This window comes from Arvicanthis niloticus, chromosome 3 (genome assembly GCF_011762505.2).
Source record: "Arvicanthis niloticus isolate mArvNil1 chromosome 3, mArvNil1.pat.X, whole genome shotgun sequence".
Lineage (NCBI taxonomy): Eukaryota > Metazoa > Chordata > Mammalia > Rodentia > Muridae > Arvicanthis > Arvicanthis niloticus.
This window is the reverse complement of record NC_047660.1, coordinates 66,403,045-66,416,748: the sequence shown is the minus strand read 5'-3', so window position 1 is coordinate 66,416,748 and position 13,704 is coordinate 66,403,045. Positions and strand designations below refer to the sequence as shown.

Sequence of the window (13,704 nt, the reverse complement as noted above, 5' to 3'; positions counted from 1 at the left end):
CTCTGCAGTCCTAGCACCCTACAGTGAGCTGGACGCAAAGACAGGAGACTTAGCTAGAGGTTCTTGTAGAAGTCCCTGCCTCAAAAACAAGATGGAAGATGGGAACCAACTCCCAATTAAAGAAATTAATCTTCCTTTAAAAGTTATCGGGCTGGGCAATAGTGGAACACTATTTTTAATCCTTTAATCCAAGCACTTGGTAGGCTGAGGCAGGTGGATCTCTGTGAGTTTGTGGCCAGCCTGATCTACAGAGGGAGTACCAGGCCAGCCAGGGCTACACAGAGAAATTTTGTCTCTGTCAAAACAAAAAGTTATCAGGAATAACTTTTTAAAGCAGGACCCTCAGCTCAGGGAGTGTTACCATCCACACTTAACATAATCCCCTCTGTCCCCCGCCCTCCGCCCTCCGCTGGCCTTGATGGAGCACACCTTTAATACCCTCACTCCCTCACTCAGGAGGCAAAGGCTAGTGGCTTTCTGTGAGTTTGAGTCCAGTCTGGTCTACATGATGAGTTCCAGGCCAGTCAGGGTTACATAGTGAGATCCTGTCTCAAAAAACAAACAAAACAACAAACAAACAAAAAAATAAAAAAGGAAACTTAAACACTAGAGGCAGGAGAAGACTTCCTCTACCAATTAATGAGGATAATCCCCCAGGGACAAGACCAGCCATCCATCTCTCAGGCAATTAAAGATTCTGTCAGTCAACAACTAACATGAACCACTGAATGTACATTTTTAAAAGAGAGGGCCCCACCTAGCCCACAATTGCCTTGAAATCACTAAGTAGCTGAGGATAACCCTAAACTCCTGACTTTCCTGCCTTCACCTCCTAAGAGCTGGGATTACAGTCATGTGCCACCATGTCTGGGTCTCTACCACATTTTCGGTTGAAGGAATCACAAAATGTACCTCAGCAGAAGGGCATGTCCACTCTACCACTCCATCAGACAGTGTGGCAGCCACATTGTGAGAGGAGCCCAGGGTGGGAAGAGCATTGGAAGACGCCTCAGCCATGTGACCACCACACATTGCATTGCTTGCTTCTCCTTAGCCTCGTTGTTTTCTTCAAGCCCCTAAAGAGATTAGCCTACCTTTCTTTCATTTTTATATAAAATTTTATTTTTTATATAAATTTTTCTTTTATGGGTATGCATGTTAGTCTGCATGTATGTCTGTCCGTGTACCACATGACACCTGGTACCCACAAAAATCAGAAGAGGGTGTTAGTTTCCCCCTAGAGTTGAAGTTATAGATGGTTGACAGATGCCCTGTCAGTTCTAGGAACTGAACTCTGAACTTCTGGAAGAACTCAACGTTCTTAACTGAACCCTCTCTGCAGCCCATACTTTTCTTTTTCTTCCTTCTCCCTCTCTCTCTCCTTTTCCTCTCCTCCTCCATCTTCCTCTTTCCCTCCACTGTCTTCATCTCTCCTTTTTTTCTGTCCATCCTTTTCTCTCCCCCCCAACTGAAACGTACCCTGTGCTGACAGACTTCTGAATAAGTGAATCTTTGAAACACACCATTGGATTCTGAGATAACAGTGCTCAGATGGTGGAAGTGCTGTGAGCTCTGGCTCTTGGTGTGGAGTGGAGAAAGTGTGTTGAAATCATTGTGTATTTCAGCCTCCTCCCTAGCAGACCAAGAATCCTGTGAAGAAGCTTCTGAAGTCAGTGAAGCACAAACTACCGACAGCGATGACATCATAGTGACGCCTCAGTCTCAGACGTGTCCTAAAGCTGTAAGTAACTGAGCTCTCCTCTACCTAGCAGAGAACTAGCAAGAGAGGGCTGAGTGCCTGCACATGTGAGGGTCAAGAAGCCTGTTGAGAAATGCAAGTTAGATGCTGGGCAGCGGTGGCTCACGCCTTTGATCCCAGCACTTGGGAGGCAGAGGCAAGTGGATTTCTGAGTTCATAGGCCAGCCTGGTCTACAGAGTGAGTTCCAGGACAGCCAGGGCTACACAGAGAAACCCTGTCTCGAAAAACAAAAACAAAAACAAAAAAAGAGAGAAATGCAAGTTAGGTGAAAAGAGCATCAGTGTGGACGGAAGTCTGTTGCCGTGGTGATGAAAGGGTTCCCTTAGTTTGATGCAAATAACAACTGAACTCAGTGCTTCTCTTCTCTGTTTGTATCCCTTGCTACTCATGTCTACCACTGTGGACTTTGTGATACCCAGCTTGGTAGAGGCCTTTTTTTTGGTGGTGGTGGTGGTGGGGGGTGAGCACACTTACTGTAGGAGATGGAATTGTAAGAAAGGAAGAAATTCGGGGCTGGAGAAATGGCTCAAGGGTTAAAAGCACTGCTCTTCCAGAGGACCTGAGTTTGATTCCCAGCAACCACATGGTGGCTCATAATCATCTATAATGAGACCTGGTACACTCTTCTGGCCTTCAGGTGTGCATGCAGACAGAACACTGTATAAATAATAAATAAATCTAAAAAAAAAAAAAAGAAAAGGAAGGAAGGAGTTCTTCGTGGGATGGTCAGACAAATGTCTTAGTTTCTGCAGTTTTCTGACCTCCTTCTTTTTCAACAGGTTCTCTGTTGTGGTTTGAATAAGAATGGCCCCCCATAGGTCTGTATGTCAGAAGAGGCTATCAGATCTTATTATAGGTGGTTGTTATCCGCCATGTAGTTGCTGGGAAGTGAGCTCAAGACCTCTGGGAGACTGACTAGTCTGTGTTTTAACCTCTGTGATATCTTTTCCTCCCAGTCCACAAATTTGAGCTAAGCATGTCCCAATTCATCCCTGAACTTGCCTTCTGGTCTATCAGCAGAGAGACCCTACTGGAGGGAGAAAAAAAATCCCACCAGGCCTTTATTTTAAGCTGCTGGGCTTTAAAAAGAAATAAAAGCATTTGATGGGGCCTTGCTTATGGTTTCAGAGTTGGTTCATGAACGTTAGGTGGGGAGCATGGCAGCAGGCTGGTATGCATGGCATTGCAGAAGTGGCTGAGAGCTGGCACCTGATCCACATGTGGCAGGCAGGGAGAGAGACCAAGACTGGGCCTGGCGTGGGCTTTTGAAACCTCAAAGTCCACCTCCAGTGACACACCTCCTCCAATAAGGCCTTACTTCCTAAACACTCCTAAACTTGGGACCAAGCACTCAAACCTATGAGCCTATGGGGCTATTCTCCTTCAAACCACATTCCACTCTCTGGTCCCCACAGGTTTGTAGCCAGATCTTAATGCAAAGGTGCATTTAGTCCAACTTCAAAAGTCTCCATAGTCTATCATGTCTCAACACTGTTTCCAAGTCCAAGGTCTCTTATGAGACTCAAGGCAATTTCTAACTATGTTCCCCTGTAAAAGTAAAAAGCAAATTACATACTTCCAGTATACAGTGTCACAGTATACACAGTGTCATTACAGAAGGGAGGAAGGAGGCTCAGTAAGGAAACACGGGACCAAAACTAGCCAAGCATAGTAGGGCAGACTCCGAATCTGTGTTTCTCTGACTGATGACAGAGGGCTGTTTAGACAGCCCCCACATCCCCCAGGCTTTCTGGTTCTGTTGCTGGAAACACCGTTCTGCTCTCTCGTGCTGGCTTTACACCTTGTCTGCAGCTCTCCTTGGCTCAGGTGTCCCATGACTGTGGCATTTTGGGGTCTCCAGCAGAAAACAGGTTTCCCCTTGAAAGTGTCATATAATGGCCTCTCTGGGCCTTGATGCAGGGACTCCTCTGACACATGCCTGGCCTTGGCATCTCTCCTTAGCCATAGTGAAAGATTCCACAACCCCTTTTCTGTACCCTTTTCAACTCTAAATCCAGAACCACTTGAGTGAAGCTGCCAAGTTCTTGATGCTAGGTTTTTGACTCAGATCAAGAGGATGAAAAAGAACTTTGCCATCTTGGAGCTTTGGCATTTTCACTGGCTAACTGTAGCTCATCTCCCTGTCTGTCTGTCTATTAAGTAAGGATCTGCTAACTCCTAGTCCTTCAACACTTCTTTTCACAACCTTCCACCCTTTTCCCGGCTGGATAGAAGAGGGAAAGGAGGAGGACAGTTAAGAGCAAGGCCACGGGACACCCGCAGTAAACATTCAAAGAGAAATAAAGGGCTGGAGGGATCCTTAGTTGATAGACTTCTTACCCAGAACGTATCAGGTCCTGGTGGTGGTGCATGCCTGTGATCCTAGCACTTGAAAGATGGAGGTAGAAGGATCAAGGTCATCCTTATTACATAAGGAGTTCAAGACCAGCCTGGGCTAAAAGGAAATGATAACCTTTAGGCTAAAGATAAGGAGGTCAAATAAGTGATTTGAGTACTAGACTGGATAGATGTGTACATACGTGAAAATGTAAATTACATTTACTTATTTATTGTGTGCACGCATGAATGTGCATGCCACTACGTGTGTGGATGTCAGAATACAACCTGGGGTTGGGAGCTCTTTCTCCATCACATATGTCCTAGGGATTGAACTCAGATCACCAGGCCTGGCAGCTAGCACCTTCCTTTACCTGCTGAGTCACCTCACTGTCCCCATACTACCACCTTTTTTTTTTTTTTTTTTTTTGCAGGAGGCAGGGGGCAGTTTTTAAGAACACTGGTTTATGAAATGCAATATAAGTATCAAACTGGATAAAGAGAATACTGGAACATTGGAGATATTGGGTATTGCACAGATGAGTGCATACATATATACATACACACATATATACATACATATATACACATATATACATATGTCAAAAACATCCATACACATAGAGTATTCGGGAAAATAGTACAGTGGTGGAGCACCAGTGGCATCCACGAGTTCCCTGGATCTAGTTAGTAATATTGTAAGAACAGGCCTGGGGTTGTAGGTCAGTGGTAGAATGTTTGCCTAGCAAGCAAAAGGCCCTTCACTGAATTCCAAGTACTGCTAACAAACAGTGTTGCCCGGGTGTTGTGCCTAATACTCTCCCATACATACAGAGTTTCAAGAAACAAGCCTTGCTTTCCTGAGTGCCCTGTGCTCCCAGTCTGTTTCATCCTAAGCCTCTCCTCCAGTCCTTCCCATTCCACTCTCTTCTCTTATTTTGTTGCTGTCATAACTGCACCATCTTCTAGAAGCATAGATGAACACATTTGTGTTTTCACACTTTCAGAATGTATTGATTTGTTTTGTTTTGCTTTGTTTTTTTGAAACGAGTTTCCCTGTGGATCAGCCCTCAAATTCACCAAGACACTTTCCTGAGTGCTGGGATTTAAAGGTGTGCACTACCATTACCGAGTAAGTGTAGGTTCTTTTATGTCAGTATTGACTGTTGACATCACACATATGTGACTCTAAAATCACACATTGCACACTGCTTTAAGGACTGTAAAGGGTAAAGAGGCTACAACAAAATTCAAGAGATTTCAGATGCAAATAGAGCCTCTGTAGTCACAAGATGGCAAAGCTGCTAGGAGTGTCTGGACATGCGCTGCAGCTACTGTTGTAGGATCAGGCTGTACTGTTGAACTGCAGGAGTGAGGAGCAGGACAGGCAGATGGATGGATGACAAGTTCAGATGGGTGAACCAGATAGGCTGACAGCAATTAAAGTAGGTTGCTTGCTTCATACAGCAGGGACTGAGCCAAGCTGAAGCCCTTGGGACTGTTGGGGGTTCTTCACCTGCCAGGACTGTCAGGTGACAGATGGGGCTTGTCTTTCCTTTACGGGACTCAGATGAGAGTTATGTTTCCTCAGTCAGTCTGGCATCTCTGATACATCCTCCAGCTTGGTCTCATGATATGCTTTTAATATGTCCACGTGCTTCTAGAGACTCAATTTGCCCTGATAAATTTACAGGGTGGTTTCCCTTCTATGACCAGGAATTGCTTATCAGTCTGTGACATGTGGGTAGTACTGGACAGATGGTGCCAGACACATGTCCATCCAGGTGCACAGTTGTTCTCCAACCTCAAAATGGAGTCTCTCAGGGCAGGGCTTGCTTGCCTGGACAACCACTGTTTTACATAGTACGGAGACACTTAGAGCGGGGCACCGGCTGATCTCAATAGTCAAGAACTCTGTTCTCTTCTGTTGTTCCTGCTCTACTGCATCCCATTATGTTGTCTTTTTTAAAGATTTTATTTTATGTGAAGGTGCTTTGCCTGCACATGTGTCCATGCACCACATGTTTGTTTGGTGCCATTGGAGGCCTAAAGTGGGAGCCAGGTCCCCAGGAACTGGAGTTACAAATAATTATGAGCCACCATGTGGGGATTGGGCATCTAAACTAGGTCCTCTGGAAGAACAGCCAATGCTCTTGACCCCAGAACTGTCTCCTTCTATCTATTTTATCTATTTATCTTATCTTATTCTTTCATTTTAAAAAGTGCTAGTAAAAAAAACAAAAAACAAAAAAACAAAAAAACAAAAAAAAAACAAAAAAACCAGACAAACAGAAGCCAATGGTTTCCTCGTGTGGGTTGAGAAGAAAACTGCAAACAGGTCATTTTGTAAAAGCAGCCCAGCCACTGGTGGTGGGATTGCTCATCTTTAAGCTCAGCACTCAGGAGGCAGAGGCAGGCACTTCTCTGAGTTTGAGGCCAGCCTCACCTATAGAGCAAGTTCCAGGACAGCCAGGACTACAGAGAAACCCTGTCTCAAAAAACTAAACCAAATCAACCAACCAACCAAAAAATTCCAAACCCCCAAACACAGAAAAACAAAAACAAAAAAACAAACACCCCCTCAGAACTCCTAAAACCCCCCAAACAAACAACTATCACTGCCCACCCCATCTCCCATCCCCAGTCTTACTACAGAGTCCAAGCTAGCCTTGAACTCGGGCTCTTCCCCAGTGAACCACCACTCCCAGCTTCTTCATTGTTTGTGGAAATAGTCAGGAAAGGCTGACCTGGTAATTGACTCCATAGAAGACAGCCTGGATTCTCCAATTTCCCAGTGACTCTGTGGACATTCAGTCAAGTTGTCTGTTGGTAACCAGTTTGCTGGAGTGTGCCATGATGGGTTTCTAGTGTACTGTGTTAACACTGCAGACTCATTAGCCTTTAGGAAATCAGTATTTCCGTTTCAGGATTCAGAGAAGATGTGCATTGAAATAGTCTCCCTGGCCTTCTGCCCTGAGGCTGCTGTCATGTCGGATGAGAGTATCCAGCAGGTCTATGTGGAGTACAAATTCTGTGATCTGCCTCTGTCGGAGACAGAGACTCCGATGTCCCTGAGGAAACCAAGGGCAGGCGAAGAAATCCACTTCCACTTTAGCAAGGGTGAGCTTTCCTGCATGGTTCGTGGGCAGGGGAGGCAAGCAGACATTTAGTTGGGATCAGATCTACTCACCACCAATGGAGGTGAAGCCAACCACTTCCTCTAGTGACCATGTTTACCTAACTGGTATATGCAATATAGTTTAAAAATATCAGGGAAGCCTAAAACATAGAATTTAACTAAGCAGTTATTTCTTTTAGTTTTTCTTCAGATCACTCTGACCCTACCCCATGACTGAATTCTGTTAAGGGCTTTTTAACTTTTTTCAGCTATTTTTAAAATTTACTCATATATCCAAATAATGTTTCCACTGTAATTCTGTGATTCACTAATTGTAGCTGTTCCTATCTCGGATAAAAATTTTAAGCCATGTGACTCTACATTCATGTCACTTCATTCCCACACAATTGAACCAAAACTTTATATTTCTTTCTTTCTTTCTTTTTTTTTTTTTTTTTTTTTTTTCTTTTTTGGTTTTTCGAGACAGGGTTTCTCTGTGTAGCCCCTGGCTGTCCTGGAACTCACTCTGTAGACCAGGCTGGCCTCGAACTCAGAAATCCACCTGCCTCTGCCTCCCAAGTGCTGGGATTAAAGGCGTGCGCCACCACTGCCCGGCTAAAACTTTATATTTCTGTTAGTCTAAGATATATAAATATTAACTCTTGCAGTGCTAAGTACCTTCACTTCCTTCATTTTCCATTCCCTTGACATCTTCTGCCCGCCTCTGCCTCTAGAGTGCTAGAATTAAAGGCACATGGCACATGGCACCACACGTGGCTTGGTTTCTTTTTTCTTTCTTCCTCTTCCTCCTCCTCCTCTTCTTCTTTTTCTTTAAAGATTTTATTTACTTATTTTATGTATGTGAGTCACCACGGGGTTGCTGGGAATTGAACTCAGGACCTCTGGAAGAGTAGTCAGTGCCTTAACCACTGAGCCATCTCTCCAGTTTCGCCTCTCCTTCTTGGTTTCTTATTTTAATAGATGTTTTCAGTAATTTAGCTTTCTCATAAAGAGATATGGGAAGTAAATAAGTATTTTTGGAGCCAGGCATGAAATATTTTTCTACCCTGCTATTTGATAAGTACTCTTATATATTTGCTACACACACACACACACACACACACACACACACAGAGGCAGGCAGCCACAGATACAGATGCTTTAAGCTATTTTCTTTTGAAAATTTATTTCACATACATGGGTATTTTTCCGACACGTATGTCTGTACAGCACACACAGTCTGCAGAAGTCAGAGGTGTCAACCACCTTGGAAATGAAGTCGTTATGTGAGTGCTGGAAATTGAACCTGTAGCCCTGGCTGTCCTAGAATTTACTAAATAGACCAGTCTAGCCTTGAGCTCAGTTATGTTTGGCTCTGCTTAACACTTGCTGGGATTAAAGGCTTACACCACTACAACCAGGTCTATTTTAGCTATTTTCAGTAAAGCCTTATAAATCCGGGGAGCCGGCCTGTAGACCTTTGAGGATGTCTACTTTTCATCACTGTTGGATAGTCATGGGAGTCCTGAATGCAAATACCAACAGTAGCCTTTTGTTGATTTCCTAGAAATTCTGAGGATTGAATCTTGTGTATGTACACTAGGCAAACACTACAGCTGAGCATTCATTTTCTGTGCTTTTTTCCCTTTCTTTCATACAGTGATAGATCTGGACCCAGTGGAGCAACAAAGCCGAAGGCAGTTTTTGTTTGCCATGCTACATGCCCAAGATTGTGATGAGGGTCGGTAAGTCTCTGCTTTTCATATTGACAACACAGGTAACCGAGCATGATTTACAAAGTTGTGTGCTTATGCTATTATTTTAATAACTTTTTTTTTGATGAATCTCCCATCAACTTGAGTCAACTTCATGTGTCTGACTGCCTAACTAGTTATTTTAGGTTTAGTGCCTGTTTCACCTGTGGCAGGGACTTGTGTGGGTGACAGCAACTTGAATCCTACGAGAGTCCTACATGGGGCAGACAGAACATTTGGACATTCTAAGGTTACTTAGCTAATTTCTCACATATATGAAAGTATTGCTGGCCCACCAATACTATGCCATTGTAACACCCATCTCATAATTGTATTTTAAAAATACTTAAAAAACACAAATTTATAAAACTTATTTATGTGTGTTGGTGCTTGTTTGCATCTATGTCTGTTTACTTCTTTTGGCTTTTAAGAACCATCACTTTCCTTTTTCCTCTAGAGGCAATCTGTGTCATGTTAGATTTCAGTTGACTTAGCCTGTGGTGGTGTTAACCACTGTGTAGTAGACAGCACTATCAGAGCTGGTTTGGAATCCCAACTTTTACTTTCAAACTTCGTGGGTTTTGCAATGTTACTTGAATGCTCTTGTATGAGTGACACACATTACCCACACACTTCATCTTGTCTCTAACCCACAATAATGCCAGTAACCTGGCTTTCTGAAGATTTGGGGACTGACTGGAATCAGCACCTTTCTCACAGTGCTGAGCTATCAAGAGTGAATGTTGATCTGCTCAGGGTAGGGGATGTTCTCTCAGACCCTGCCAGTGGAATCCTGGAGTGGAGCTTTCAGAGCCTGAGTTTTTAGCCCTATTCCTGCTGTCTCATCACGATGAGCACCACTTGGTTTTCAAACATCTATGGAGAGGTGGCACCTACTTGCACTTGGGCAGTAGACACAGGAGGCCAGTCATAGATGACGTAATGAATTACAAGCCAGACTGAGTTACATGAGATTGTCTTCAAAGTCTGATGACTTGAATTCAATCCCCAGGACACACAGGCAGTAAACAATCAACTCCAACTTCTATGGGTACTCAACCCTTTCCCAAACTGATTCCTGACTTTTGCTCTTATTCCCTTAGAAAGTGGAGGCAGGAGGGATTTGGATGCAGGAAAAACAATATTGTGATTACTTTTCAAAAGAATTGTTTTATATATGTATGTATATATATATATATATATATATATATATATATATATATACACACACACACATATTTATATATTTGAGCTTCCATGTACATCTGTATACACAGACTGTCAAATATGCTGGGACTAGAGTTATAGATGGTTGTGTACCATCAGCTGGGTGTTGGGAGTCAAACTAGGTCCTCTAGAAGAGCAGCCAGTGCTCTTAATCCATCAGCTATCTCTCCAAATTCCACAATTACCTCTGAAATAGTTTCCACTGTGTATCTCTGACGGTTCTAGAATTCTCTATGTAGACCAGTTGGCCTCAAACTCAAGAGATCTACCTGTCTCTACCTTCTGAAGGCTGGGCTTAAAGGTGTGCATAACTTTAGTACGGAGCTAATAAGCAAGCACTGAGTTAAATGGATTTATTTTTATCTGTTTTCAGTTTAAAGTTTACAGTGGTAAGTGATCCTCTGGATGGAGAAAAAAAAGAATGTCAAGATATAGGCTATGCATACCTTGAACTGTGGCAGATATTTCAATCTGGAAAAGATATCCTAGAGCAAGAACTCAAGAGTGAGTAATAAACTTTTATATTTAGTTCTACTTACGCATAGGGAACATAGTCCACTTGTGTAACCTGTTGACAGTGATCTGTGAGGCTGATGGGACAAATAGCTCTGAAGTCTTTCTGACAGCTTTATGTATTCCATTCTGGAACCATATCTAGGCTTGTCTAGATTTGATGTAATGTATACACACATATAAACGTCAGGGGACAACCCATTGGAGTTAGCTTCTTCTTGCCTTTCATCATGTAGATGCTGTGGACTGACAACCTCAGCTTGTCAGCAAGTATCTTCATCCACTGAGCCATCTGGCTAGCCCTAAAAGTCCTTTTTAATTCTATTATGGCTTACATGCTCCTTATATCTCCAAAGCACCTTACCCTTTTCTTCATGTGTGTATACCACACTGTAATGGTTTCACTTTCCTATGAAAGTAGCTCCAATATGACAAACACCAGGTAGATAGAAGGGGATAAATAGCTGGGCTGGGCGGTGTCAGCACACGCCTTTAGTCCCAGAACTTGGGGGGGCAGAAGCCAGATATCTGTGAGTTTGAGAAGGCCAGCCTGGTCTATACAATGAGTTATGGGCCAGCCAGGGCCAGAATGAGACTCCAACACTCACTCACTCACAAACCAACATACATACATGTGTAAATGGAACACTGCTGGTGCCTAACTGTCTTACCCTTGTTCACAGTTGTGAGCCCTGGAAACCAGGCCATCCAAATTGGAATACTGAAGGTTTCCCTCCAAGCAGCTGCTGCCCTCCATGGCATTTATAAGGAGATGACTGAAGATCATGTTTTCATGAAAGAACAAGTTCTACTCCACTCTTCGATTTGAGGGAAATACAGTCAAAGTGTCTTATAAAATAACATGCTATGCCATAAATCTAGTCTCCTGTGCTATATCTTGCTATCTGTTTCTCAAACTAATGACAAGGCTTACAATTACAACCGTCAGTGAACTTCTATGGTACTAGTTGGAGACAAAGGCATTTTCTTCTAACACTTTAACACTTTAGTAGGCAAGACTTGACTTCAGAAACTGCAAAGAAATGGTCATAAAAGACAAGTTTACAAAAAAAACAAAACAAAACAAAAAAATCCCAGTTTATTTATCTTTTAGTTCTTCCAAAATTCAAAATATCAAGTCCTACTGCTAAGGAGAGAAAACAAACAAACATAAAATCTGAGAAGCCCCTTCTCATAAAGTCACAGAACAGAGGCGGCGAAGTGGGACAGGTGGATGCAGAGAACCTGCAGGGGAGGATGGCGAGATAGAGCCCCAGTATTTCAAAGCTGGTCATCAGAAGCAACCAACACAGGACACTGCAGACAGTAAAGGAAGGAGCAGCAGAGCCCAGCCTTGTGTGTGTGGCCTTCTTCCCTCTTCTCTTCTTGTCAAGATATTCTAGGCCAAGACATGACCTCTCTTTGAGATGCTTGTTGACTCCTTTCAGCCTCCCTCTAGTTTTCAGCCGCAGTAGACAAAGCATGGCCATTCTTCTTAGATGTAACAGGAGAGACAGTGGTAATCTGTGTTCGAGCACTGGACCACATATGGACTTGTAAGGAGGAAAAAAGCCACGAGTGCCAGTATTTGTCTTCCAGTGCAGCAAAAACACCCCAGAATGTGCATGAGGGAAGAAACCAAAAACTTAAAACCAGACACCAGCCCACTCTGCCTTTAGCTCAGCTGTGTCTATCACAATCATCAGCAAAGCCTAAGAACCTGTGAACTTCAGTCTGGAACTGATAAAGGGATGGATGGAGGACTGACGCTGGGCCAGAACCATGCTTTGGCTAAGTACGGTGACTCAGGCCTGTAGCCCCAGCACTTGGGAGGCAGAGCAAGAGGATCACACATTTGAGGCTAGCCTGGTTTACAGCGACTTCAAGGTCAGCCATGGCTGCATAGCAAGACTGTCTCAAAAAGCCAGGAAAAATAAAAAATATAAAGAAAAATGAATCATAGTAGAAATAGTTAGTGGTCAGCTTATACCACTGTCTTGGTAATTCAGCTTTGAGACACCAAAGGTAAGTTGTCAGAAGAAAAGAACAAATGGTATCAACAGTGGGAGGAGCCTCCTGCCCTTCAACACTGCCTCCCTTGCCAGCCATCTGATCGGGGCCACTGGCACATGTCCTGGTGGGCCTGGAATTCCCCGAGTAGCTTGGTCCGCACAAATGGCCCCTAAACCCATAAACACAAACGGCAAAACTTCAATGAAACCAAAAGGAAAAACAGTTTCTATGTCATGTCATTTTAGGAGTTGTCTGCAGAAAGAATGGAGCATAGGACCCAAGGTTCATATTACTTTCTCTTTTTCTTTGGGGGTGCAGAGCTGTGTCTGGAACCACGGTTAGAGCCACGGCCTGAACTATGTACAGATGCCTTCCTCTTCCGGCTCATACTTCGGCTCTGTTCTTCTTCCTCCTCATAACGGCTTTCACGGTCCGCTAAGCAGAAGGCAGAGTGACTCATTAGCTTAAGATATCTGCTGTTAATGGATAGTATAAGCTAATGTGTCAGTTAATCGTCATCTTGTCAGTTACTAGTTACCTGACCTAGATAAGCTTATTTACAAGGAGAATAAAAAGGCTACCTTGGCCATACTGGGTACATATCAAAAGCTTGAAGAGACAGAATCAAGCCTACCTGTAGCCTATGGGCACATTCTAGATCTTTCTTCTTTGCTTAAGTTGTACCTGTGACTTAGGTTTTTTTTTTTTTTTTTTTTTTAATTTATATATATTTATGTATTGTGTGTGTGTATGTGTTGGTGGAGCACAAAAACCAGAGGTTGAAATTAGCTCAACTGCTCTACGTCTTATGAGACAGGGTTTGGACTGAACTTGGACCCTCTAATATGGTTGGACTGGGCATGCAAGGGTCCCCAACAATCCCCCTATCTTTGCCCCTCCGGCACTGGACTTGCATGCATGCAATGCTGTGCCCAGTTTTTATGTGAGGGCTCTAGAAATACAAATGCAGACTTTAAGCTCT

General features: G+C 43.4%; 2 protein-coding genes across 19 annotated transcripts in view; one reads left to right on the top strand and one right to left on the bottom strand.

The window, feature by feature from the left end:
• The window catches only part of Rpgrip1 (RPGR interacting protein 1), a 57,622-nt gene extending 45,318 nt beyond the window's left edge, over positions 1 to 12,304 (top strand). For 9 of the 18 annotated variants that reach the window (XM_076931045.1, XM_076931042.1, XM_076931051.1 and 6 more), the window contains 5 exons: positions 1,626 to 1,741; positions 7,025 to 7,217; positions 8,876 to 8,960; positions 10,570 to 10,700; positions 11,393 to 11,586. In XM_076931045.1, coding sequence (XP_076787160.1) covers positions 1,626 to 1,741; positions 7,025 to 7,217; positions 8,876 to 8,960; positions 10,570 to 10,700; positions 11,393 to 11,538 — 671 coding nt within the window. In that variant the 3' untranslated portion in view covers positions 11,539 to 11,586. Of the gene's footprint in view, positions 1 to 1,625; positions 1,742 to 5,148; positions 5,230 to 7,024; positions 7,218 to 8,875; positions 8,961 to 10,569; positions 10,701 to 11,392 lie in introns of those variants that run through there. The other 9 variants (XM_076931050.1, XM_076931052.1, XM_034497614.2 and 6 more) reach the window with 6 other exon arrangements.
• Supt16h (SPT16 homolog, facilitates chromatin remodeling subunit) overlaps positions 11,791 to 13,704 on the bottom strand; it is a 35,566-nt gene continuing 33,652 nt past the window's right edge. Inside the window, exon 26 of the mRNA XM_034497616.2 lies at positions 11,791 to 13,157. Coding sequence (XP_034353507.1) covers positions 13,012 to 13,157 — 146 coding nt within the window. The 3' untranslated portion in view covers positions 11,791 to 13,011. The remainder of the gene's footprint in view (positions 13,158 to 13,704) is intronic.